Source organism: Micromys minutus, assembly GCF_963924665.1.
Source record: "Micromys minutus genome assembly, chromosome: 5".
In the NCBI taxonomy this organism is placed as follows: Eukaryota; Metazoa; Chordata; class Mammalia; order Rodentia; family Muridae; genus Micromys; species Micromys minutus.
The window spans coordinates 75,817,824-75,844,544 of record NC_137974.1 but is presented as its reverse complement, the minus strand read 5'-3'; the positions used below and the strand labels follow the sequence as shown (position 1 = coordinate 75,844,544).

The following is a 26,721-nucleotide window of genomic DNA, read 5'->3' as shown; positions in this document are numbered from 1 at the left end:
CTCTAAAAGGCAGTGTAGCCCTTGCTTTGCATTGACATTAGTACAGCTGCCCACCTTCCCACCTGTTGCGGTAAATATTAAAAAGCGGTTTAACCTTTTATCTTGTGCATTGCCGGCTCCTGCTTGGGGCCATACGGCACTATAGGGATCTCTAACTTGGTGGCCTTACTTGGCCTTGATGAACTCTGGCTTGGTTCACTCCACCACTCCTGTTGTCCCAGGTGGATATGGCCACCCCCATCGTGTTGTTTTCACTCATTTCCCCTTGGTGAGTTGTTGCCAAGCCTTAGACACACACATCCCAACTCTGTGGTGGGCTTTATGCGTTCCGACACCACATCCTTTGAACTAAATTAAGTAGTCACATCAAAGAACACACCAAACTACTCTGATCCAATAGATATAATTTGCTAACCTTTATAAATCAAATGATCTTGTACAATTCCATCCCTTATAATATATTCACAACAACCTTATTTATGAAGAGATGCGCTGAGAGAGACATTAACATATGTCTCCATCTTTGTTTCTCCCGGAATCTCCCCCTCTCAATCTGCCTCTTCCATTTTCCTAGCCTTTTCTCCGCCTACCTCGCCACTGTCCAATCATGTATCACCTTAACATCAACCCACACCCACCTGCCTACTTTCTTGGATGTCCTCCATGTTCAGGGATAGATTCATTCCCGTACCTCCCAAACCCCAAACTATGCACTACTTTTGAATGCTAATTGTTTTACCAGTTGCAAAGGGGAGGCCTCGGGCATGTTCTTTACAGATCTCCAGTTTAGAAATCATTCTTGGTTTACATTTTGTTATTGCAGTGAACATCTTGGCCAAAAGCAACTTACAGTCAGTCCGGGCAGGGACTCAAACAGGAACCCTGAGAAGGAAACTGAAGCAGATGCCGCGAAGGACTCTGTATACTGCCTGGCTCCCTCTGCCCACTTTTACCAAACCACAGTAGCGATCAAGAAAATGCTCCCCCAGGGAGTGCCCATGGTCAGTTGGATGGAGGCCATTCTTCTGTTGAGGTTTCCCCTTCTCAGATGTGTCAGGTTGACAACCAGATTATTGTCAAGTGTTACAGTATTCAAACTGAAAAGTAAGTTGGTGGTAGAGGGTCTCAAAACTGAGTTGCACTGTTATAGAAACCACAGCTTTCTACCTGGGACTCTGCTGTTCTGTCTTGTGTAGTTGCCTAGATCTGGGGTCAGCCCCTCACTCTCGATTGAGTATTTCACTAGTGTGGCCCCAAACTGCAAAGTTTGCAAATGTTGGATGTAAAGTCATTGTAATAACATTAACTTGAGCGTGTGAGAGAATTCTTTGCTGATTTTATTTAGGGAAGAAATTAACTCTTATTTTGAAAACCTCAGTCTTCTAGTCTAGGGATAAATTAGTAAAGAAGCAAACCAGAAGGCAGGCAGGGTAAAGAATGGAGAAGTGTTAATAGTTCAGGGAAAAGGGTTGGGGATGGACAGAAAGGAGCAGAGGAATTCGCTCGTTTGCAGTGAGCAGCTGCAGCACTGTGGTGGAGAGGTGTCTGCTTCCATTTAGAAGAGATACTTTAATTAGGCAGCTGTGGAAACTGACAAGCGCTTGGAGAAGTCCAGCTTGTCTGCCCTATTCTCAGAGAACTGGCTTTTAAAACATCTAGATAGGTTAATTACATCTGCTTAGAGAACAGCCTACGGAATCTCTAACAGTGAAAGTGATATTTTACAGAGGGATTTGGCATTAGAGATCAAATTATAGGACTGGCCAAAGGTCTGTGTATAAAATCAGATGACTTTGATGACCTTTCTGGTGGCAACACACTAGATGGCACTTTTCCTGGACCCTAAGGACCTGCTTTTGCTAAAATTTCAGCATATTATTTTATTACGGTCTTGGGAATATGTTGACTTAGGTGAAGTCCAGAATGCCTGCTAGTCATTATTTCATTATGTTATGTTGTTTGTTCCTTTGTTTTCTTTTGGACCTGTTCTGCCCCAACCCTATGACCTACATTAGAATATTTTCAATTATAGCTCTATTTTTTATTTGTATAGTAGAAAACATAAGTTTGGTAAGTTATTTTCTGTTTTTGGGACATCTTTCCCGAGATCAGTGGAGTGAGGATGCCCTGTATAATAAATACCAAAGGACGTCTTACAGTCTTACTTTTCCTGCTGAGAGTTAAATCCAAAGGAGATTTATCTTGTTTGTTATTTTGAGTTTCACATTCTCCGACTACTTTGGATGGATGAGTGTCTTTACTTCCCAGGGGAAGTTCTTAGAAGGGAATGCAGCTCATATGACTATAAACACGCCAGGCCAGTCTGTTGTTGGTTTGTTACATGACATTTTATTGTGAAGGTTTGGCTTGTAGTTCTGGTCTCCTAGATTAATTTGAGGTTGAGTTTCAGTATTAAATATTTTTAGTTGGTTTTGAGTCTTAGAAGATGTTCCCGGCTCCTTACAGTAACACGGTTGTTAAAATGATGGAACTTATGGGGGACTCAGTGTGCGTTCCGATTTCATGATTACTCAGCTATAAGTGAAAGTTCCTGTCCTTAATGTCATCCTAATCTTAGTATCATACTATCCTGGAGAGCTTTTTATAGTCTTAATGTTTAGTGCTTTCTCAGGTTTTATTTACAGAGTTAATGCTTGTAAATAGAGGCTCTCCCACAAACTCAGATGGCTGGCCTCTTTTCTTACATTCCTTTCTCATCATTTGAAGCCCAGTAACTTAATTTATGTCCTCAAGACAATGTAGTTAGTTTTTGCTTCTCCATCCTTCTGCCTCAGCCTGCTGAGTGCTGGAAACATGTAGTTATGCAATCCTGATGAATTAGTAATTAAGTCCTTGATTTAATCCAGAAGTGTTTCCTTATATTCCTGCATGGCCTCCCTGGTTAGTGTTCCTTCAGCAGTCCTGTTTGCCTAGAGTGTTGCCTGACCCTTTTCTCTATTTTCAGCTAACAGCCAGGTCGCTGCCTGCTGTGCAGTCCGATGAACGACTTCAGCCTCTGCTCAACCACCTCAGGTAACGGACAGGCAAAGCCTTGTCACACTTTTCAATGCTAAACCACTTTCAGTATGCTTACTTTTATTTGCTTCAATTCTATTAATTAACTTGAACACTTGGCTATCCTTGATGCTAGGATGCTGAGCAAGTTCACTTAATATGAATGTATCAGCTATGTGTTCATACATGATGCTATTTATAGATTTGTACTATAGCTATATGTATACATGCACGCACACACGTGCACACACACACAACTATTTATACATTTGTACCATCTCCTGACTTTATCTGAGCTCAGGTGTTTGAGTATAAAACATTGTAATTTTTGTATTTGCTCCAAGTCGTTCTTTCTACGTTTTTATTTAGCCTATAGTTGCAAGGCTTATGTAGTCAAAAATGCTGTTTCTCTTTAGGGTTTCTAGTTCTTAAGGTTTTAAAGATTTAGTTATTTTATTTTATGAGTCTACTGCATCATGTTCTTGCCATGTGGGAGGAGGCCAAGGAGGGCGTCAGATACTCTGGAAGTGGAGCGACCAGGGTTGTGAGCCTCCCTATTGGTCTCTGAACCCAGGTCCTATGCAGAAGCAACTTGGGTTCTTCCCCACTGTGCCATCTCTGTCCCTAAGCGTTCCCTTCTCCCTTGTCACTCAGACATTTCACATTCAGGAATTACTGTTTTTCATCTTTTCCACTGCCTCTTTTCCTTTCCTTTGCTCCCCTGGGGTCATGACTTTGATTTTTCCATGTAATTGGTTTTGTGGGGCAAGGATGTGGAGTAAGATTAACAGTAGTGTTTCTGGTGCCTAGTAACGTACGTCCTATACACATTTGTTTCTCATCCTAGAGCTGCGTTCACGGGTCAAGAAACCCAGACCTCAAGTTTCAGTATGTTGTTCAATCTCTACTCTCTGACCCTTCTAAATCTTTTGATTTTTATCTTCAAAGCATGTCTTTTACTTCACTAGCTTGTTCTCCATTCTCCTTAACTCATGCTTTTCCCTCTGATGTAGTTCACACCCCTGCCAGATGTTAGGATATTCTTGGCTTTAGCTATTCTCTGTCTGTTTCCCTCCACCCCACTTCATTCTGCTTAAAGCTTGAGCTTGGTGCCCGCTGTGGCACCTGCTGGGGAGAACTGTAACCCAAGAATGGCTGTGTGCCCGAAGTTCAGGTATGTTCTCTGGTCATGTAGTTCCCGTCTTCTCAGCCTGACCCAGAGAGAGGTAGTTTCCTGCTATTGCAGGATTTGATGCTGTAATTGTCTTCCCTCTGCCCCATAGGCAGGGTGATGTCCAACAAGTATTAGGAGCTATATGTTCTGCAGAGTGAACTACAACTTATGCCTACAGATGTCTCTGATAACTTTTACTTTTCTTCTGAATGAAAGTTTTATATTTTGTATTTTATAAATCAGTTTGCCCTAAAATATAAGTCAAAGAGGTTGCCTCTTAGCTCTAGTGAATACTTGATTCTGTGCAATCATGATAGACTTTCTTCCTTCCATCTCAGTATGGTCATTGTCACCTAGAATTTAGATTAACTACCAAGATCTCTTTGAGTCCTTGAAACTTGCACAAACTGTACATTTGTTTAGGGCTTTCATTCTCCGAGGAGTTCATTCAAGACTGGTTGCTAGGCAACCAGGCCCAGATGTTGCTTTTTTTTTATTGTTATTAAACCAAATGGCTTCTCATTTTATTACTGTGTCAGAGACATCTGTAGGTAGGGTGGCAGCTGGTGTGCATATCTTGGCACTTCCTGCTCTACAGAGTAACCCTAGGGAATGTGTGTCTTTCAAGCATATTGGATTGTCTCTTGGCTGTCAAGTAGAATGTTTTTCTTTGATCCTCCCCCTGTTAAGGCCAAGGTGGCAAAGAACTGGGATAAGAGCATACATAGCTCAGTGGGTAGGTTGCTTTTATAGTGAGCATGAATGAGTCCTGGGGTTGATCCCTCCATCCAGACATCAGCAGGGCGTGGCGGCACATGCACTTGGGAGACAGAGGCATGGTTAGAACTTCAAGGTCATTCTCCACTGCATAGTGAGTTAAAAGGGGGGGGGGGAGGGAGAAAGAGAATGCTAATCATGTGATTTGAGAGAATCTAATGGCAGTGTTCTAATGGAAAAAATAATTGTCATTGATTTGCATAACTTGTGTGACTTGGAGGGTGTTATTGGAATCATTATTTGCCCTAACTTTGGTGCCTCTAGTGATGAAAGGGGAAAGATAAGTAGCATTTGAATAGCATTTTAATTAAGTTTCTCAATAATCTCATTTGGGAGATTATTCTGATACCTGTAAAAGTCAAAGAAACAGTAGAGAGAAATTAAATTATTTTACAGAATCTCATCTTAGAATTAGTGCAATACTTTGCTAACCTGGTAATCTAAGCCATTTTTTTAAAAAATAAGATATTACTGAGTCTGAAGATGTAATATATCTATATGTTTTCATTGAATATAGCTCTCAAAAGTTAAACACAGAAAACCATTTGCCTGAGTATCATGTAGAAGTAAGTTTATTTCCACATTAGCAGTACTCAGTGGTTACTGAGTGCTCACACTATGTGCCCATTGAGTGCCCACTATGTGCTGGTGAAGTAAGGAACAGTTTATCAGAGAATTCACAGGTTTAGCTTCATCTAAGAGACTGGCATGTCATTAGGTTATAGACCTTGCTAAGCTTTTGATTAGAACTGGATACCAGGCACACAGCTTTATTAATTAACCTTTGCTTTCCCATGTGATGACTTCCTTAAATGATGGTACCAAGGCTCACTTGCTTTTCTAGCTTTTCTTGCTCAGTAGTGACTCAACTTGGCTGCTCAAGTCAGAGGAAGCCTTAATCCTACTTGTAGAATGTCGTCTTTCACTCCAGAATAGACACTAAGGTTGCTGGTGAATTCATAGTTTCAGACAATTTGGGTTTGAAATAATTCAAGGAATATGTAAAGGATATATTTCATGAATAGATACAGGCCTATAGTATAAGGATGATTTTAATGTGGGCAGTGTTTGCTAGTCACTGACTACGTGATGACTACAGTCAGGGAAATGGTTGAGCTAAGCAAGGAAGAGAGAGTGAGAGAGAAATGTCTGTGAATCCACAGCCTATAGGAGTTTGACATATGGACAGCAGGGAAGAGAATCTGGTAGAAATACTATGGAGCGATCTCCCTAAGGCCCAGTCAGAGCACATAGTGCACAGTCACAGCACAGGAAGTTGTAAGAGGTAGAAGTCCCGCCTGAGTGAAGCCTTTGGACTTGGCCACAATGTTCTAGTAATGGTACATCTGGAAATCTGTGTCCTACCAAGGAATAAATAAGAAATGAGGCTGTGGGGATGGGACACACAGGCTCCTCTTGCTAGGGCTCTCGTCATAAGGACAGGGAAGGAAGGAGGTGTACATTATGGGAAGTTCTAGTTTTTCTGTTAAACTTGACAGGGTAGAAAAAAAATTAAACCAATGAAGTTATTTATTTATTTTATGATCACCAGTAGAAGCTCCCTTCTTCTCTTCCCCCAGTTCTTCCTTCTAACCTCCTTCACTCCATCCACTCCTCCTCCCTTTCTCTTCAGAGAAGGGCACATCTCCCATGGATATCAACCAGCCTTGGCTTTTAAGTTGCAGTAAGACTAGGCACATCTCCTGTTGAGGCTAGATGAGGAGGAGGTGAAGGGATTCTGAGGCAGGTGTGGAGACAGAGACAGCCCCTGTCAGGAGTAGAGGTAGACACATTTATGGGTGAGGAAAAGGACTATGGGAGTTACAGGGAGAAACGTTAAGAGCGGAAGGCTGGGGAGGGTACAGAGGGAAGAGGAACAAGGACTCCCAGGGGCCGGCACTGATCCACTGGTCGGTGTAATATGTCAGTTCCTGTTGAGAAGATCCCACAGGGAGAGCAGGCAGATGCTGTTTCTGTCTTTAAAGGGTGGCAGAACTTTAGAGAAAGTTCTCCTCATGAAAGCTTGGTTTCTTTAAAATGAAAACTACAGCACACATCTCTCCGCAGAAGAGAGACATATTCCCAGGGATTTGGGAGATCAAGGTAAGGTGTGACGTGCTCCCTGGAGTTCCAGGCCATGTGACTTAACACAGCAAAACCCTTTTTAGGAAGCAGTTAGAGTGATGAATGAATATTTCATAAGATACTACTTTTTAAAAATTTCCTGTTAGGATGCTCTTCAGTTCTGAAAATTAACTGGTTTTGAGTTGCTGAGAAACCAAACAGAGCAACCAAAAAAACCAACAACAACCCCCACAAAAATTCCAGAATAGGAGAGAGACTTTCTACGAATACTTTGTTTTTCTTAAACCAGGCATTGTTAGCTGTCCTTGTAAGTTCTCTGTTGGCCCTGTGGCTCTGCCGGTGTATTTTCTGGGAATGGTTATTTAGCGTACTGGTTTACTTTGAGCCCTACAAAGATCTTTGGTTATGTACCCATGAACCTAGGCATTTATTGTAAAGGAGAATCTCTTACTCCCTAATCTGGTACACATGTGGTAGTATTTAAAAAGTAGTATAATTTTTTAAAAATTGTGTGTATTTGTTGATTTATGTATATGTTGTAGAACAGCTCACAAGAGCTGGTTCTCTGTGGCCCTGAGGACTAAACCCAGGTTAACAGTGGTGGCGAGCGCCTCCACCCATTGCCACAGCTCTTGGCCTCTCAGGCCCTGAGTGTATTAAAAAAAAGTGTTATTTCTGTTTTTTATCTCACTCAGAACTTAAAGTGTGAAAGCATGAGATGAGAGAAGAAAACTTGGATACCATTTTTTTTTAATACAGTAATTTGCCAGCGAGATTTTATCCCTTAAACACACAGAGGTGTTTCTCCATTGTGTGTGCCCCTCCCCTGCATCCTCCCCTTTGAGACAGGACTAGGGGCAGGCTATGCTACCAGTCACCTTCCTTGTTATTCTCTTTTAATGTCTTGGCCTTCACTGAAGAATAAATAATTGTTAAACTATGTTTGCCACCCTGTCTCTCCTAATTGAGTGCATTAGAACTAAAACAACACAATACAGCCTAGCAGCCAGGTTCCGTGCAGAGGATTAACTGTTACAGCATCCCGAGTCTGTAAGGTCGTCATACTGATCTTATAACACTGCTCAAAATAATGGAAACACCTTCCTTACTCCATGTCACCGTGTCACATTATTATAACTGCTGGTATAGATTTCCTGTTCCCACAAGTGCATTTGCTTAGTGTGCATGTGTTTCTGTTTATTCCCTTTAAGAATGTGGTGTCACTAATCCCATGTCAGACAGGCAGCCTCTTGAGAAAGCGTCTCCTAGTAGGCACAGCAATAAACTGAAGTGTTTTCTCTTTGGATAAACTCTCCTTTTCAAATCAGAACATTGTCTTGGTATTGATGTGCCCATTGTGGTAAAAATGAAAGTAAAAGTCAGCACATGGCTCGTACAGTGGGGCTTCCACCAGTCGGAGGCTGCAGTGGAGGCTGGTTAATGCGATGCACAGAGACATCAGTTGTCGTGAGCTCTGTCTTGTTCCCAGTTTCTTCAACTATTTACTTTCTTTTGGTCGTGCAACAACACAGCTTTTAGTTCGCTGGTTATTGCAAAGCTCTGTGCAGTAAATTTATACAATTATTATAAGGTCATTCAGGGCCGGTATAAACAAAATAAATTAGAATGTATAATTTTCTATTTATAACCTTAGAATTATATTTTTTTCACACTGGTATCAATAATGATCATATGTTCTTAAGGATATGTTTGCTAAAAGTTGGATTTAGAGTTATGGGTCCTTAACTCCATTATATTTACAATGAGAAAAAGAACCAACATTTTTGAACACATACACATGCATGTATACCTGATCAAGTAGAAAAAAGGCAAGTCTTATCTTAGGAGAGATAGTGTGTGCACATGGATTACTTTAGGAATATAAGGTTTGCTCCGTAGTCATTCACCTGTACTGCCCTTCAAGACCAGTGTCTCATGTCCTGGATTCACATCTAACGGAAGCTCCAGCTTCAGGGGCTCTGACACCTTCTTCTGGCTCCTGTGGGCACTTACACATGCATGTGTGCACATACACACACACAAAGAGAATTAAACTTTTTTATTAGAGCAATTTAATATCATTTAGTGTGTTCAGTAAAGTATGTAGTTATAGGACAGCATATTTATAAAAAAATGGACAAAATGAACCCTTGCTCCCCAGTGCAGCCATTGCTGACTTTGTTGTGATCCATATAGGTATTTGCACGTAATTATAAAGCGGCCACACTGTTAAAAAGGTCTTTCATGTATGTCGTAATAATGTGGTGAAGTAGAAATTGATTATCACAGCCCTAGTGCTGAATGCCTTCATATTGTTCAGTGGAGAACCTTTTACTTAGCTCTTCTCCTTTTCTTGAGTTTTGAGGCTTCTCTCTGTGTGTATGGGGAGAAACTGTGTGACTAGGGAAATGTGCTGTGGAGAGGAAACATGCCAAGTCCCTTATTCTAGAGCTTCTCTCTAACACTGATTGGCCTCAAGTTAAAGAAAAAATCAATTCTCATCTTCCGGGTCAATCCAAAGCTCTCTCCAAGTACAGAGGGGCGAGGATAGGGGCGCCGGTTTTCTGGATACCCAAGAAAGCACTGTAGCGCCTACTGTAAAGACATCAGCAACTGCACAGGAGTTTTGTGCTCTGCAGTTGAACTTTCGGGAAGATGGCTGTACTGATTAGTTCAGCAGCCAGTAGTCACACAGCTGTCTTGTGTTTGTCACATTCAACTGGAGGACTGTGTTTTAAATGTTATTCGAATTAAAAATAAAATTTGAATACCCAGTTACAGCTACTGCTTAAAGAACAGGACAGCATTGTTCCATATCACATTTGAAACACATTTAAACAACTTCATTAAGAAGAAGCCATAATAGTATGGCCAAGGTTAAGCATAGTTTGCTATCAGTGTTTCTGAAGGACTTTAGAAAGGCCTGGCCCCAGTAAGGCCATTGTCAGTGGTGGAGTCCACTGCAGGGTCAGTCATTGACTGTACTGTTGGGGGCTGGTGGAAACTCAGGAGATGGGGCCTAGCTGGAGGAAGTAAGGCATTAGGAAGATGCCCTAGGAAACTGTATTTTAAGTTAGGCAGGCACCTACCCCCTCCTCTTTCCCTCTCTTTTTCCCTTGGTGTGTGTGTGTCTGTGTGTGTGTGCTTCCTGGACACCACCAAGAACCCTACCTATCATATACTTCTGTCTCAATGACATTCTGTTTCACCTTAGGCTCAAAGCAATGGAGTTGGCTAACACTTCTGAAACTATGACCCAAAATAAATATCTCCCGCCTTAAGGTAATCTTCAGAAATATTGCCACAGTGGAAAGATGCCTAACATGGGTGAAATCGTAAAAGCTACTCTTCCAGGGTTGTAGTAAGGCGTTTGGGTAACTAAAAGTCATGAGAATCATTAAGGAAGGTAGGTCCTTAACTTGCTGTGGGTTTTGTCTCCTTGTGTTTTCCAATGGTCTTAGGAGATCCCTCTGAAAGGGTCCTTTGATACCCCCTAAAGGGGCTGCACCTCACATCTTAGCAGTTTGCCTCTGGAGGAACATAGCAGAGACCACACAAAGGAGGGACAGTTGAAGCTACCCAGTTGGCTAGGACTCTTTAGCTTCAGACAAGTACTAAGATGGCAGGTGTGTGCAACTCCACCCCCGACTCCAGAGTTCTTCATGGCAACTGTGGAGGTGTGAGTGAAAATGGCCTCCATATATCTTTGCATATGTTGTCTTAAGTTGATAAATTGTTTGGGAAGGATTTGGAGGTATAGCCTGTTGGAGTGGGTGTATCCTCATTGGAGGGCATGTGTTTGCTTGGCTTTGAGGCTTCAAAAGCCCCTCACTTCCCACTGTCATGCCGCCTGTGGGTCAGGATGTAAAGCTCTCAGCTACTGCTGCACCACCATGTCTGCCTGTTTCCTGCCACAACAATGGACTGAACCTCTAAAACTGTAAGCAAGCTCCCCACCCCAAAATGTTTTCCTTCATGAGATGTTTTCGTCGTGACCTCTCTTCATGCCAATAGGACAGTAACTAAGGCAGCAGCATTCCCAGAAGTGTCATTTTTAGTTAATTATTTATGTGCTAATTGTCTAGAACACAGTCTTTATGAGTGTAAAAAATTTGCCCATCTCGTTTACCTTTTGTTTCTCCATTACTTAAATGGTGACTCTTATAGTAAAACCCTGGTGACCATGTGAATCTAGTGTATGGGTGAATGAATGAATGAATGATAAACACTTTGAGCTCTACACTTTTGCAACTCATTCACTTTTTTCAAAGTTGCTAAATACTGAGTCTGAATGAGATCGTAGTTTGTGTCAAACCCAGAGCATCTCTCATGGTAACCAGGTATCCAATCCTGAGATGAGGATTAGCTCCACAGTAACAGAGCTTTCCCATTTCCACACTTTATCTTCTCAGGCAGGAGTTTTGTCTTTGTCTTTGTGACTTACGAATTGTCCATGTACACAGGATGTTCCATTCCTGTGTGACCACATAGGATGAGTACTCTGGAACTTACTGAATCTCATAGACTAATCTTAAAGTAACAGAACTGTTGGGATTTGAATACTTGAAACAGAACCCTTAGACATGATGAGACTTCAGTGACTGTTTCAGGATTAAAGGAAAACGTATTATGTGATTCTTTGAGCTGTGACTTTTAGTAAAAATCTCATTAGGTGTCTCCACACCTTTTGCTGGACCATCCCACCCATGCTAATGTTGAGTAATAAGAAAAGCCTATATTACACAACTTCCCCAAGCACAGCATCCTTACTGCCTGTGAACAAATGTGAGGGGGTCATCTTAAGATGCCATGAACAGGCTTCCAGTCTCAGAAGCATCTGTACTCTGGAAGCTATTTGTAAGAGAACGGAGTCAGCCATCACTTTACCATGTTGATATTTGCTGAGACCCTAGCTGGGGTGCTAGGAATGAAGAAATGGCAGACACAGGCCAGAAGAGCTAGGATTGGGTGGGCATGCATTCCGATGGAAGCAGCAGTGGCAGTCAGAAACTCTGCCTTTAGTATGTGCAGCATACAGGAGAAAGGGATGTGTTGGCTAATCTGAGTAAGGGTCTCTGTAGGGATCAGTCACAGCAGTTGATCTTGTTACACTTGTTTTAGCTGAAGGTCAGCCTTTGGCCAACACTGTACTCCAAGCAAGGGGTCAGCTTTGCCATTGCCCCTGCCTTACCTGCTTTGTCACCCCATGGGACTGAGGCACTGGGGTCTTTGACACGGCCATTCACATGTCAGCAATACATCGCCACTCAGGACTTCATCTGTTCCCCACGAGGTTTGTTCGGTTTGTTCGGCCTTCATTCTTCCAGCCTCTTATTATTCATTGCTGTCCCAGCAGGCGCCCTTTCTCAGTCTTGGGTGTCCTGAACCAGAGCAGGCCAGCCTGTCCCAGACCTTCATTTAGTGAACATCACACCATCAGACTGCACCAAGAATAAAAGGAATGTAAGCCATTTGCTGGTGCAGGTAGAGGGATTTGTTGATGGCTTGGTATGGTTTTTATCACTCACTCACACACACACACACACACACACACACACATACACAATGTGTATATATGTTTCATGGCAGATGTGTATGTGTGTGTGTCTAACTTTGTGCATGTGTGAGAGAGCAACAGGCTGATAGACATACATGTTGTAATCTAAGTTGGCCTCAAGTCTAGAGTTCCAGGTGTACACCAGGATGCCCTCCCTGAATTTTACCTTTGAAACAGACTTTCAAGAGAAATACACCTACCTAAGGCTATCCTTTGCTGAATTTTGACAGATATAGGCTGCTGCTATTTTTTGCCAGAAGCACAGATGCAGACTCCAGTGAAGATGAAGGCAACTGGAGGGAAGCAACAGCCGTGTGTGTGTGTGTGTGTGTGTGTGTGTGTGTGTGTGTGTGGTGTGTGTGGTGTGTGTGTGTGTGTGTGTGTGTGTGATATGTGTGTAGTGTGTGTGGTGTGTGTGTGTGGGGGAGTGCTTACCAACAGTAGAACCCCACTCACTCCTTGTTCTTACCGTTGTACCTCCTGGTCTCCAGAAGTACAGATTGTACTACATATTGTCTGATGATAGGTTTCAGAGTAGACTTTTTAAAAATAAAATGGAGTAAAATTCAAGCTTGTGAAAAAATAATTTGTATTCAATTTTGACTGAACTTTATTGATTGTGTTCTCATTTGGAATAACTGGCAGGAAACTCACCTGGGCTAACACAAGTCCGATACCATTTACCAGGGATTTAGCTGTAAAAAGAAACTCATTTCAATTTCAGTGGTGACAGGTGCTGGATGAGTTTTCTTGGGATGTCCTTCGCAGCAGGAAACGACATGCTGGGACTCTATTTTTCCTGATTTCTTACCTACGCAGCCAATCCACGATGCAGGGGGATTTGTTTTCTAAATGTCTGAACAGCCTAGCTTAAGTGAGCAGAGCGGTTTGCTTGTTTGTTTTTTAGCATCAAAGTGGGTAAAATTGTGATTGCAAAGGGGATATCTGTGTGACGTGCAGAAACCCCCATCCCTTTCTGACACTGTTTTCCATCTGTGTGGTGACACACATGGCTTTATTTGACAGGGTCTGGCTTGGGCTTGGGATTCATCACAGAATGATGTAAGCCACTGCAGTTGATTTTGGTAGATGCCTTAACTTGCCTTTCATGGCCCAGGCCAATGGGACTTCTGACACACCAGTTGGTTCAGATCCCTTGTGCTTTCTTTGCTGATTTCCTCTTTTATATCAGCTTGAAAATGAAGAACACAAGCCTGCCTGAGGGAGAGGGGAGAGTCGCGCTGACCTCCAGGTTCTGTGGTGCTGGGGAGTGTGTGGCACAGATGGGCAGTGCGTTCTCTGTACTGTGCTTGCATCCTATCTGATGAGAAAAGGCATTCCCGGAGGATGGGAGAGCAAGGTCTTTACTGTGTGCAGCATCACACCTGTACCCACGCCTCCTTACTTATGAGAGAAGGATGGGCTGTGGCAGTTGCATGTCGAGGTAGACCAGGCTAATCCTAGACTCACAGATAGCAATGTTTGGAAGCTTGGTTCTCTCCAAATTGAACCTGTTTAGTTTACCTCCAACTAATACCAATGCCAAGATTGCTTAAGGGCAAAGTCTGTTGCATATGTCGAATACCCAGTTTCCAAGTAGAATGTCTTAAAAACAAGCTCTTCCGCAGTAGACTGAAGGCCTGGCCTTACCCAGCTCTGCTTAGCTTATGTTATGCCCATGAGTCTCAGGAACTTTGGTTTGGCAAGTAGAAGTGAGGGCTGGCTAATGACTGTCCTGTGAGTTTGCCTACCTAGCCTAGGATCATTTGGCTGTCTCTTGTCATTGTGCGCATGTGCAGCACATAAAAACACAATGGGAATCACATGTATACTTTGATATTACTCACTTGAAGGTAATTTTAATGATATCTTTTTTACTTCATATCCAGAGTATGATTTTAGTGTGTAATTGACATACCAAACTATTAATGAAATACTTTATAATATCTTATTGTAAGTATTTGAGATCAAGAATATATTTAAGTTATTATTAAGCATCTTAATCAAGAATCAGGAAAATTTAAGCGTTCAACAGTCACATTGGCTGGTGATTCCTAGTTATTTTTTATATGTCCAAGGTGAGTAAAACTGATTGAATGAAGTTGGATTCCATTTAAGTCTCTGCATTCGAAACTGAAATATCTTTTGGAATATCCCAAAAGGTATTTCTTTAGTGATAGATTAAAAACAAAACCAAAAACACAAACTTTCAGATATTAGGCATCAGAGGACATACTTCTAAATGCTTGTACCTCAAGCTTAAGTATTTCTTATGATGCTCTAAAAAAAGTAAATGAAAATGACCTTCTAGTTCTCACTGGAAGAAACTAATAAATGGTAAGAGTGGAAAATCAGAACAGTAGTTGCCGGCAGTGAACTATGTATACCGTTATGAGAACAGGCAGCAGAACTCTGAATTCAGAGACAATGTGGTCTATCTTGTGAGATCCGGGCCGGCCATGGCCTTTAAAATGTCTAATACATCTTGGCCTTGGTGAGGATGATTACAACTTGGCTGTGAAATGTCGTGATGGAGTTTACAAATCCCCTGGTTTTCATGGCCACCTTTGATGGCACTACCCAGATTCCCTTTATAGTCCCTGCCCATCATAGAGATAGATGAAACCCAGGGGGATAAGATTCTAAGAGCCCTGCTTACTTCCCTGTTGGCTGAGCCTGCACAACTGCCCTGCACAGACTGGGCTGGGTACCACACACAGGAGCTGCAGCCAAACCCACCCGCTGCAAATGCTCCACCAGCGTTTTCGCTCCTGCCCACCGTCTGAGAAGGATGAGTGACTCTCACCTCACGTTTGTAGGGAGGGGGTGACGTGTCAGGGTGCAGCGGAGGGCTGAAGTTCACCCTGTGCTTGTCATCGGTGCCACAGCATGAGAAGATCCTCTCCATCCCCAACCGCTCGTCTTGCTGGGAGACTCAAAGATCCACTTTTGTACAAGTTATGTTTTTTTCCTCCTCCTACCCAGTTTCTACAATTTAATAAATGTCCCCGCCAAGGGTCTAAGTGTCCAATTTCCATGAGTGTGCACCAATGGCACTTACATTTCTGCTACTTCCACAGAGTCTGGCAGGTGTGCCACTCGCTTGGGATTTATGTGTGGATATGTGCAGGTGTGTTTTCCACATTTTAGATACTCATGGCTTATTTACTTAGATATTCATATTTCTGTAGATTAGGTATTATATGTGTGTTTGGAAAAACTACTTCAGTGTGACTGTGATTGTTTGTGTTTCTGTCTCAGTCATCGGTCATGCTCCTCCCCAGTATTGCATGGGCTTAACTGGGTTAAAGGTAGCACCCTGTAAACTTGGCTATGTAAATGTAGGTTTGGGATTGTGATAGTTAATCTTGTCATCTTGACAGGGGACGAGCTTCTGGGCATGCCTGTGAGGCATTGTCTAGAAGAGGTAACCTCTGGGATCCCTGTGCGGAATTACTTAGGTAATTGAGGAGTAACTTAAATTGGAAGAGCCACCATGGATGTCTGTGGCAACAGCCCTTGGGCTAAGTAGTGTTTCTTGTTCTTTGTTTTGTCCTATAATTTAGCAACTAGGATTTGTTATGTAATAGCATTTTTAAAAAAGAGTCCACCCTGTGTTTCATACACTAGTCAGTGTCTTTTTTTTTTAGGCCGGGACTAAGTTAATTTGGCTGGTCCACAGCACTGTTACATTTTAGCAAAAGGACATCCAGTCCTTTTACAACCAGAGTCTCCAGAACATCTTCCAGTGTAAGTGAATACTCATGGGGTCACATCCTACCTGTTGCTACTTTCTTTTGTAACCCCAGAAAGCTCTGGTAATTCCCCCTTGGTGCCTGTCACAGGCTGCTCCAGAAGAGCAAAGGTCATGTGTGCATAGAAAAGTGTTGGAATTCCTGCCCTTAACTGCATTAGCTAATCAATCATGAATGAACCCATGGGTAGTTTGTCTTTTTCACTTTGTATTTATGGCAAATTGGTAAGAAACAAAGATCCATTTTCAAGATTCTCTGACTAGTTAATCAAACATTTCTCTTAATATTTGGCATGATAATGATCATGGACACAGTATAAATTTTGTGAACCATTTAAATGTTGTTTTATAAATTTGTTTTTGGAGGCAATGACATAAAACCTTCCGGTTAGGAGTATAACAGCTTTTATGCTGATTGATTGTCATTGAAAACCAAACAGTGATAAAACTGAATAGTTCTCAGAATGAATATTGTTGTTGGATCTGCATGTGTGCCTCCTATTAAAATTATTTCTAAAATATTTGCTGTTACTCAACAATTAATGAAAAAAGAAAACCAAGCCATGGATTTGACAGAAAGCTCAGAAGTAGATATAAGAGATTTGGAGAGAGTCAAGAGAAGAGAGAAATGATGAGATTATGTTATAATCTTCAAATAACAAGGGACAATGCGGTCACTGTTTCTTTTTAATATAATCAGTACGGCATGTATAAAACAGATGATGGTCTTAAAATCATAAAGGAGGAATACACCTAGAGTTCCCCATTGCATGGTGGACAGGCTTTCCTAGAAGCATCGGGGTGACAAGGTTGATGACACTGTGGACGTAGTGGAGACCCACACCCCTTACGTTTCCTTTTTACTGCAACAGTCGTCTTCAGAAGCACCCCTCTGGTACTCTGTGCAAAAGCCAAAATTGCTGTCTTACGAGCTAGTGTGAATTAAGTGTGAGGCAGCGTTGCTTGCTTGTTCTGTTCACGTCTTGATCTTTGAGTGACTGTCAGCACTTCTGTGAGAAAACAGGAAAGTCAGCCCTGGAGCTGCTCCAGTGACCTAAGGGGCGACATTAGTTACCTTCATTCTTGGGACCAAAAATAGATGCCAGGGAACACAAGGCAGAGTTTGTGGTGCATGAACATGTGGGAGAGGTTCCTGACGTCACCATGGACCAGGATACAGAGACCCAGAGCAGGACACAGAGATGGGGAGGTGGGTATTCTCTTCACAGGTCCACCCTTAGTGATGCTGGAATTCCAGTCAGGCTTGCTGCGCTCTCTCTCTCTCTCTCTCTCTCTCTCTCTCTCTCTCTCTCTGTGTGTGTGTGTGTGTGTCTGGCTCTGTCTGTCTCTCTCTCTCTCTCTGTCTGTCTTGTCACTCCTTCCCACTTCCCTTCCTCCTTCCATTCTTCCCTCCCATGTCTATGTGTGTGTATGGGGTCTCAGAGGTTGAACTCAGGCCATTGTACTTGAAGGCATTTAACATTAACCCACCAAGACACTAAAAGCTTTCTGGGATTACAAAAGAAAGCAGCAACAACAGGAAGGATGTGGCCCCATGAGTATTCCATTGCACTGGAAGATGACGTAGAATCTTCTTCCAGATAGTTTTGATTGTCCACTTTCTCCTCCTTTCTGCTCATTCTTCCACACTGCTTTTTACGTGAAACGCCGTTCTAAGTTAAAGCCAGTGATGTCATTTCGGCACTTGGAGATTCTCAGGTTTTCCTGTTGCCTACAGGACACAGGATCGGAGGGTTTCTTGCCATCAGTCTTCCCTTTTCGTGTCAACTCTTGTCTATCACAGCCGTACATGGCAGGTGGCTTCCTTTCTGGTTTAGCAGTTGGTTGTGTATGCTGTCATATTCTCTCTGTTTACTGTAATTCACTTCACCTTTACCCTTGTTCTTGGAAGTTAGCCCATTTGTATTTTATGATGTTTAGACTCACGCCTTTTATTGCCATTTCTGGCACACACACAAATGCACATCTATGTACATGTAAATATATTGTCTGGGTCAGGGTTTGTATTCCTGCACAAACATCATGACCAAGAAGCAAGTTGGGGAGGAAAGGGTTTATTCAGCTTACACTTCCACATTGCTGTTCATCATCAAAGGAAGTCAGGACTGGAACTCAAGCAGGTCAGGAAGCAGGAGCTGATGCAGAGGCCATGGAGGGATGTCACTTACTGGCTTCCTTCGTATGGCTTGGTCAGCTTGCTTTCTTATAGAACCCAGGTCTACCAGCCCAGGGATGGCACCACCCACAGCACCCACAATGGGCTGGGCCCTCCCACTTTGATCCTTAGTTTAGAAATGCCTTACAGCTGGATCTCATGGAGGCATTTTCTCAACTGGTGCTCCTTTCTCTGTGATAACTCCAGCTTGTGTCAAGTTGACACAAAACCAGCCAGTACGCATGGGGACCCTCAAACAACTCAGGCTATTTCCAAGTCTATGGGTCACCTCCACACACTGGTAGCAAAGTCTTGTTGCAGAAGGCAACGCCTACACAATTCACTGAACATGAAGATGTGGAGCTGGTGCCTACTGAGAACTTTCACCTCTACGAGCCAGTGTTCTTGGTACAGGAAGGTACTCAGCAGGCTTCCTAAAGAAGAAACATAAACACCAACTCAGCTACAAGCCCTTTGATCTATACTGGTGTCCTGCCTTCAAGATACCTAGTGCAATGGTGACACAAAGCTTGTGGGAGTGACCAACCAATATTTGATTTGGGTTCTATAAGAAAGCAGGCTGAGCAAGCCCTGGGAAGCAAGTCAGTAAGTAACATCTGGATTCTTTATGATTAGCCCAACTCTTGTCTCCAGCATTTTCTTTAGTTACATCTCTAAGCCCTGAGCTGACTGGTACATTTCTCTGTGGAGCACAGCAGCTGCTCTTTGTTGTATCAAACTGAATACCCTGGGAACTTGGTTTATGAGGCTGGACATGGGTAATAGATCTGCCAAGGATATGAGAGATCACAAAAGACGGATGGCCTCAGTGCATGCCAACACGTGTTTGCACATTTGTAAATAACACCACAGAGACATTTATTACTGGACAAGGATGACAGCATCTGGGAGAAATGGAAGGAAGAGACAAGTCTGTGTTCGGCTACACAGTGGTCTTGGTGTTTTGGTCTTAGCATGTTTGTTTCTAGTTCCTATGTTTGCTAAAGTAAGCTAGGTGTTTTCTCAGAATGGATATGAGGATTTGATTAGAGAACTGGAGATTCCTTGCACACTTAAGTGCTTCAGTATTTTAATGCACAGGACTACTACTGTGTGTTAGGCCTTTAACAAAAACGCTGTCAGTTTGGATTTCAATCCTGATCTTCCTGTCAGCACTGATAGGGGGCATCATCTTCATTTGACAGAGAAGGAGCATGGGATGCCAAAAGACCAAATGATGTGCTCAGGGGTCTGTGGTCAACGGGTGTTTTCTCTTAGACACTACCCTTTTGTTTTGGGTCTGCTGCAGTATTTCTAATGAGACTTGAGTAGCAGGTCTAAGCTTTTCCAGTGTGAATTACTTGTAAGACATGAAAGTGGGTTAACTCCCTGGGTTAGGAGTCAGGAAACCCAGGATATTACTACATTGTGTATTACTAGTAAGTAATTCATTGCATATGTCTTACTAATACATGTAAAGTACGTGGCTCTCTGCTAAGGTTCATGTACAAAATATTTTCTTATTATAACTTTGATCTTAGAGTATAAGTTCTCTTTGAGGAGATAAAAGTATTTACAAATCTCATTTTAGCATTTTGTTCTGTCTTTGTTTTTCAGTCACTCTTACACCGGCCAAGATTATAGTAACCAGAAGAACACTGGGAAGATCTCCTTAGATCAGATTGATCCGGTAAGCTCCGGCCCTTGTTAAAGCAGACGTTTCAAGTAGACCCTTGTGGGGGCGGGAAGCTGGCAGAGGGGCCGCGCTTGTCGCTGGTCATTTTAAGAGAAAAGTCTCATCTCATGTACGTGACTTTTGTTTTGTTTCGATTGTGAGAAAACCAAATTTAAGGAGAAATTGTTTGCAATTTCTTAGTTTTGAGGATAGAACTTAGTTGTTTTTTACAGAGAGACATTGGATGCTCACCAGAGGGAGCAGCAAAGTCCAAAAAAGTAAGGCCCTGGTCCTCCTGACAGGGTCAGCTAGAAAGTCTGCCCAGTGAGAATTCAAGTCCTGGGAGGAAGGGTGTGTCTGAAGAAGTTAGAGGGAATAAGATTGAGATGGAAAATGGAAAAGCTGAATTAAAACCAAAGACTGATACTTCATTTTTGAAAAAGATTTATTTACTTTATGTCTGTGAGTACATTCTCTCTCTCTTCAGACACACCAGAAGAGAGCATCAGATCTTATTACAGATGGTTGTGAGCCACCATGGGGTTGCTGGGAATTGAACTCAGGGCGTCTAGAAGAGCAGTCAGTGCTCTTAACCACTAAGCCATCTCTCCAGCCCCCTGATATTTTGTTTTTGACATTAAAACAAAGACCTGCTTTTTTTTTCCTTTAGAGTATTGGCTAAACATCTATTTGAATTTTTCTCTCTAAGCTTTTTCCTATTAATTTTGTGTTCTTTATATCTGGTTAATGTTAAAAATCAATTTTCTATTTGCAATTCTATTTTCAGACCTTTCTCTTAGAAAAATAGAATATTATGTACACGTAAACACCCTTAGAACACTCAGAGCAGTTTTGTTTATAATAAAAAGATGGACAATGTCTAATGCTCTTCAATAAGCAAACTGCAACATATTCAAGCTATAGACTAGGCCCGGTCAACCTTCCCTGAGTTGTCCCAGGTCAGCCTTGAACCAAGGCTGAGGAGTTACCAAGAAGCCTATCTTTAAACACAGCATACTGTGTGACTTTGCTCAGTCAGTTCTCTTGAAATGACAGTTCCAGAAAGGAACAGATGAGCTGTTTCCAAGTGTTAAAAGCAGGAGGCCGGGGCGGAGCAGGGCACAGAAAGCAGAAATTAGACAGCAGGGGGAGAGCTGGTGGGACGGCATAGTTGGCAACGTGCTTGTTATGTATGAGGGCTTGCATTTGGATCCCCAGCATTCACATAAAAAACTGCGCGTGATGGCCTGGGCCTGCAATCCCAGCACAGGGAGATTAGAGGCTGGTGCTGGCCAGCGGTCTGCCGGAAACAGTGAGCTCCCTGTTCAGTGAGACCAATGGAGGAAGACACCCAGTGCTGACCTCTGGCCTCCATATACAAATTCCAGTGTGTGCACACACCTGCAACTAAATACAAACAGGAAATCAGGCCCCTATGATGATGAAGTCATTTTGCATTCGGACTGTGGTGGTGAACATATAAACCTCTACATGACGTAAGGTGTACACAGAAGTGTATGTACAACCGCTGGAATCTGTGGAAACAGTGGGACAGATCCATGATGGCGTTGCCTGTAGTGCAAGATTTTATGTCTGAGGGGACACGTTCTCTCTTTGTATTATTTCTTGCAACTAATAATGTGACTCACTAGTTATTAAAAATTTTTTTTATAAAGAAACAAGGGAAACATATAAGCTAGTATGTTCAAAGTGTTACCAACTTGATTTTTAATAATTATAAAATAATAAGTCTTGTTTTCAATCATAGTAATATAGGAAGGCTTCCTGTGGCTTATGCTCTTTATTCTGATTAAGTCATATTTACAATCACAGCAGATACGATACAGGGTCTCGTATATGGTCAGCATTACCAAAACTTGCTTTTTTTGGTCTTGTAGCTTTCTACAAAATCCTTCCCACCTTGCATGCGTCAGCTGCACAAGGCGCTTAGGGAAAACCACCATCTTCGTCACGGAGGCCGGATGCAGTATGGCCTGTTCCTGAAGGGCATCGGGCTCACGCTGGAGCAGGCCTTGCAGTTCTGGAAGCAAGAGTTTATCAGAGGAAAGATGGACCCAGACAAGGTAATGCTGAAAAGGCATAGCAGCAGCAAATGAAGGTTTGTCAGTCTGAAACTAGAAGATCTGTTTTTAAAATAAGCACCGAGACACAGGTGAAAGGATAAAAGATGCTTAGTTCATGTCAGAAAAGATTCATATCTTCATATAGCAGGTGCCAAAAACCCGGGCAAGTGTCTTCTTAAGCAGGCGTGTTACCGGCAGGCTGAACCTGCTTCCTGAGGTGTGTTTCTAACACACACACACACACACACACACACACACACACACACACACACACACACACCGTTAGAAGGTTAGAAGTGCTCATGAATGCTAATGTGGACTCAGTTAAAAGGCTTTCTTTGGGGCTGAGCTCATTCCCTACAGTGTTTATTTCAACAGCTATCACTACAAACCCTAGCAACTGCCTTTAGTCAAGTCTAGAACATCAAGTTCTTAGGCCTACTCAGTTCTTTTCTCTTCTCCTAATATCAGATGGAAACATTTTGCCTAGAACTGTGTCTCTTTCATATTATTCACGGCATGAAAAAAAAGCTTGTGTTGATTTCCTGATTTGCTTCTTCTGGAAAAAGGCAAATAGGAAATGAAGAATGCTTATATGAAGATGCTTATATGTGTTTTCTCTAATTAGCTTTCTAGAGTTGCTGTAACAAAATTCCAAGTCCAGTGGCTTAAGCAATAGAAACATAGTTTCTCATGTTTCTGGAGTCTGGAAATTCAAATGGGGTGCTGCAGACTCCCCGGCTCCTGAGGCCTGGCCTCGTGGTCCAAGGGCCTGTTCATGGGGCCCTTTCTCGGGGTGAGCACCATAGCCTCTGCTGCAGCTGCTGCTGCAAGGACTGCAGCTGTGCTGCATTAGCTGCCCGGCAGCATCTTACTTACTTAGCCTTGCTTCCTGTTCAGTGCGCTTCCTCAGCATTGCATGTGTCACGTTCGGGATCAGGGCTTCAGTGAAAGGACTTTAGGATGACCTGACTCTGTCTTATATACTTTATTTATAAAACCTGGCTCTCTGTATATGTGTGCATGCTCGTTTGTGCGTGCAAGAGGGAGGGAGGGATGTGTTATGGCACACACGTGGAAGTGAGAGGGTCGCTGTAACCCTAATGAAAACAAATGTCCACATAAAACATTCATGTGAAATACGAAGCAATTTTTAGGTGAAGTGAAATAAGAAAGTTGTGAAGGTAGATTGATGTAGAAGATATTAATCCAGATCTATCTTAAGGACATGAACATGGAGTACAAAGGAAGGGGGCAAATGTTTCTGCCCACTCTTTCTGCTCTATGGACTGTCTCCCTGGCCCAGCACACCGTTACCTGGCGTTAGGGCTGATTGTGCTCTTGGCTGTTGTCACTAAGGGATTTCTGCTTCTCCTCTTGCCCTTGGACTCAGTTTTCCACATAGGCTTTTAGAGGACCAGCTTAGCGCATTGATACATCATTCCTAAGAGAACATTTTGTTGTGAGTTAATATCCAGCTGACCAAATTGTGTTGCCACAGATCTCACTGCAAGGAATTAGAGTGTAAGTTTTAGCCTTAGTTTTAACTGGGTTGTATTAATATATGTGATGGATTAAACATTTAAAAACAAAGCCTTCTTGTCAGGGCAGGGCACTTGAAAATTGCACCTAAGTTTTCAAATAGGATTCTTTGGTTTATAAATGAGTTTGACAGAAGGTATTTGAACTGTTGAATCTCAAATTTCTTAACTAGTTTCTTACATTTCTAATAAATGCATCATGCTTTATGGAAATAAATGTACTTAAGTTATCATAAAAACTTCAGTTCTTTACTTATTCACTTCATATCTTGTTTTCCGCACCCCCCAGCCCCCTCAATCATTCCCCCTACTGTCCCCTTCTCTGAGTAGGTGGGCATTCCTCTGGGTATCCCCCCACCCTGGCACTTTAAGTCTCTCACTGAGGCCAGACAAGGCAGCCCAGCTAGAAGAACACATCCCACAGACAGGCAGCAGCTTTTGAGACAGATCCTGATCCAGTCGTTCAGACCCACATGAAGACCTAGACACACATCTGCCACATGTATGCTATGGTCCTTGGTCCAGCCCATGTATGTTCTTTGGTTGGTGCTTCAGTCTGTGAGAGCCCCAAGGGTCCAGGTTAGTTGACTCTGTTGGTTTTGCTGTGGAGTTTCTTTCCTCTTCAGGGTCCACAATCATTTTGAGGAGTTTTCTTAGTCATAATTTTTGTATTTTACATTGCTAGTCTGTCTGCCTGAGGAAAAGCCTAACCGTGTATACCACAACATATGAAATTTATCAAAATTTTATTACGGTGTGGGAAAACATAGCACCAAGGTATTCTTTCATTTGGAACTTGGTTGTTAAGTTTCTCAGTCACTAGAATTAAGTTGTACTGGGTGGTTGGAACATAGTCACAGCACTGTGTCCTCAGCCTGACTGCTTATGGTGGCCTTGGTCTCGGCTGCCTTCCCTGCCCCAGCTGGACAGTCAGCCTTTAAGTGGCTGCAGTTTCTGACCCTTGAACGCCACATGCAGGGTCCACGACTTGCTGTTGTCATTGAGTTAAGGAACATTTCACACTATTTTGTTTGTCCAAGACGCCCACTTATAATAGCATAGGATAGACTGGAATTGTTTAGCTTACTACTAATTGCTCAAAATTAATTAAGTTAATTAATTAATTTATTTTTCCTTATTCACTTTACATCCTGTTCCCTGCCCCCTTCCCAGTTACTTGATATGTATGCGACTGTACATATCAGGATCTGGGGACAGGGCCCACAGGTTGTGTTTTCAGACATTTCTGCTTGAAGGTAGTGTTCAACAGGTTAGATTGAGAAAAATTGTTTTGTGCACTACCCTTAAAAATTTCAAGTTGCTAACTGGCTTCTCCAACAAACAGGCACTGCAAGTCCTCAGCTCTCATTTGTGCTGTCTGCCTCCACGGGCAATTTGGGCATAACGATCTGTCCTGTGTCAGTGATCCATGCATACATTTAAAAGCCCGCTACATGCCAGGTCCTAGTAAATGCTAAGTCAGTATGTACAGCGGAGTGTCTCAGCTAATGTACTGCTAATGAATCTCCAATATACTCCACTATCGATCCCCTGAACCCTGGGGGATGCTAGGCCGGACCCGAAGCACTCAGCTCCCTGCCTTCCATTGTAAGTAGTGCCTTCCTTTTCCTCTAGAATGTTTTCTGAACATCATTCTCTATGTGCCAAGTGACTTGAAAAGGGTGGGAAAAGATTGACAGAGAGTGCAGGCTTGGCCCCCTGCCATATACAAGCTACATAACTCTATTAGGGTTCTCCAGCAGGAAAGAACTAGTACAATGATTATTTATTACAAGGGGGGTGTATTAGGTTGGCTTATTCAGTGCTGTCCAGTCAGTCCATCAGTGGTTCTCTTGCTCTGGAGAGGCTGAGAACCCAATAGCTAGCTGTTCAGCACACAGCTTCATGCTTCAGAGTCCTAACCTTGTGCCAAGAGCCTAGAGATTCCCAGACAACTCCTGGTCTTCACTCCATATCGGAAGGCTGAAGAAGCAGAGTTCTTATACCAGCAAAGGAATAAAAGCAGCAGCAGCAGTGGTAAGGTAGATGAACTTGCTACCCGGAGTAAAAGCAAGTGGAAGAACCCAAAGCTTTTTTCTTTCTTAGACCTCCTTAGATCTGCGTTGGCATTGGAAAATGCCACATACATGTACATATAGGTTGGGTCTTCCAAATTTTAATGACTTGACTAAGATAATTCTTCACAGGTCAGCAGTTCTCTCTCAGCTTTTCTCTCTCTCACTCCCTTAAGCTTGCAGCAACCAGACACAGAATTCCTCACACTGCTCATGCATCCCATTGCAGCTGTTGCTGAGCATCTGTGATCTGTCCAGGGCCCTGTCAGATGTGAGGAATACAGCCTCAGTCCCTAGTCTCCGAGACCATCGTGTGGGAGGGGGGAGGTGTTCAGAAAGGAATTAACCAGTGTTTTAAAAAATGTTAAATGACAGAATGGCAGTTTGATCCCTTATTGATGCCTGGTGTTTGGCAGGCAGTATGTTTGTTATTTTATGTTTGACTGTATCATTCTTAAAACAGTCCTGAAGAGAAGTGTTACGTGTATTTTCCTGATAGACCATACAAGATCATAGGGTTGTATTTAGCCTACGTTAGCAGTGTTTGTTTGTTTGTTTGTTTTAACAGTGTCTTATGGCCTTAGAGTAAAAACAGAGAAGACATAAAATGAGCTCATTCAGGCTGAGGGTGGAAAAGTGAGATGCTGCTGTTAATGTTGCCTGAGATTCTGATTGTGTTGAAATTCAGAGCATCACCCTGGGGTAAACATTACCCTTTTATGACGAGTGCAGTAAGTTTTAGGCAGGAGCATGGTACACCAGTAAACCTGGCTAGATTTCATTTTCAACGCTTCATTTCCTAGTGTCT

General features: G+C 42.6%; 1 protein-coding gene across 2 annotated transcripts in view; it reads left to right on the top strand.

The window, feature by feature from the left end:
• Positions 1-26,721, top strand: part of PRIM2 (DNA primase subunit 2) — a 179,017-nt gene that overhangs the window by 101,288 nt on the left and 51,008 nt on the right. For both annotated transcript variants that reach the window (XM_080916744.1, XM_080916745.1), the window contains 3 exons: positions 2,966-3,033; positions 20,156-20,228; positions 22,112-22,297. In XM_080916744.1, the coding sequence (XP_080772870.1) occupies positions 2,966-3,033; positions 20,156-20,228; positions 22,112-22,297 (327 nt within the window). The remainder of the gene's footprint in view (positions 1-2,965; positions 3,034-20,155; positions 20,229-22,111; positions 22,298-26,721) is intronic.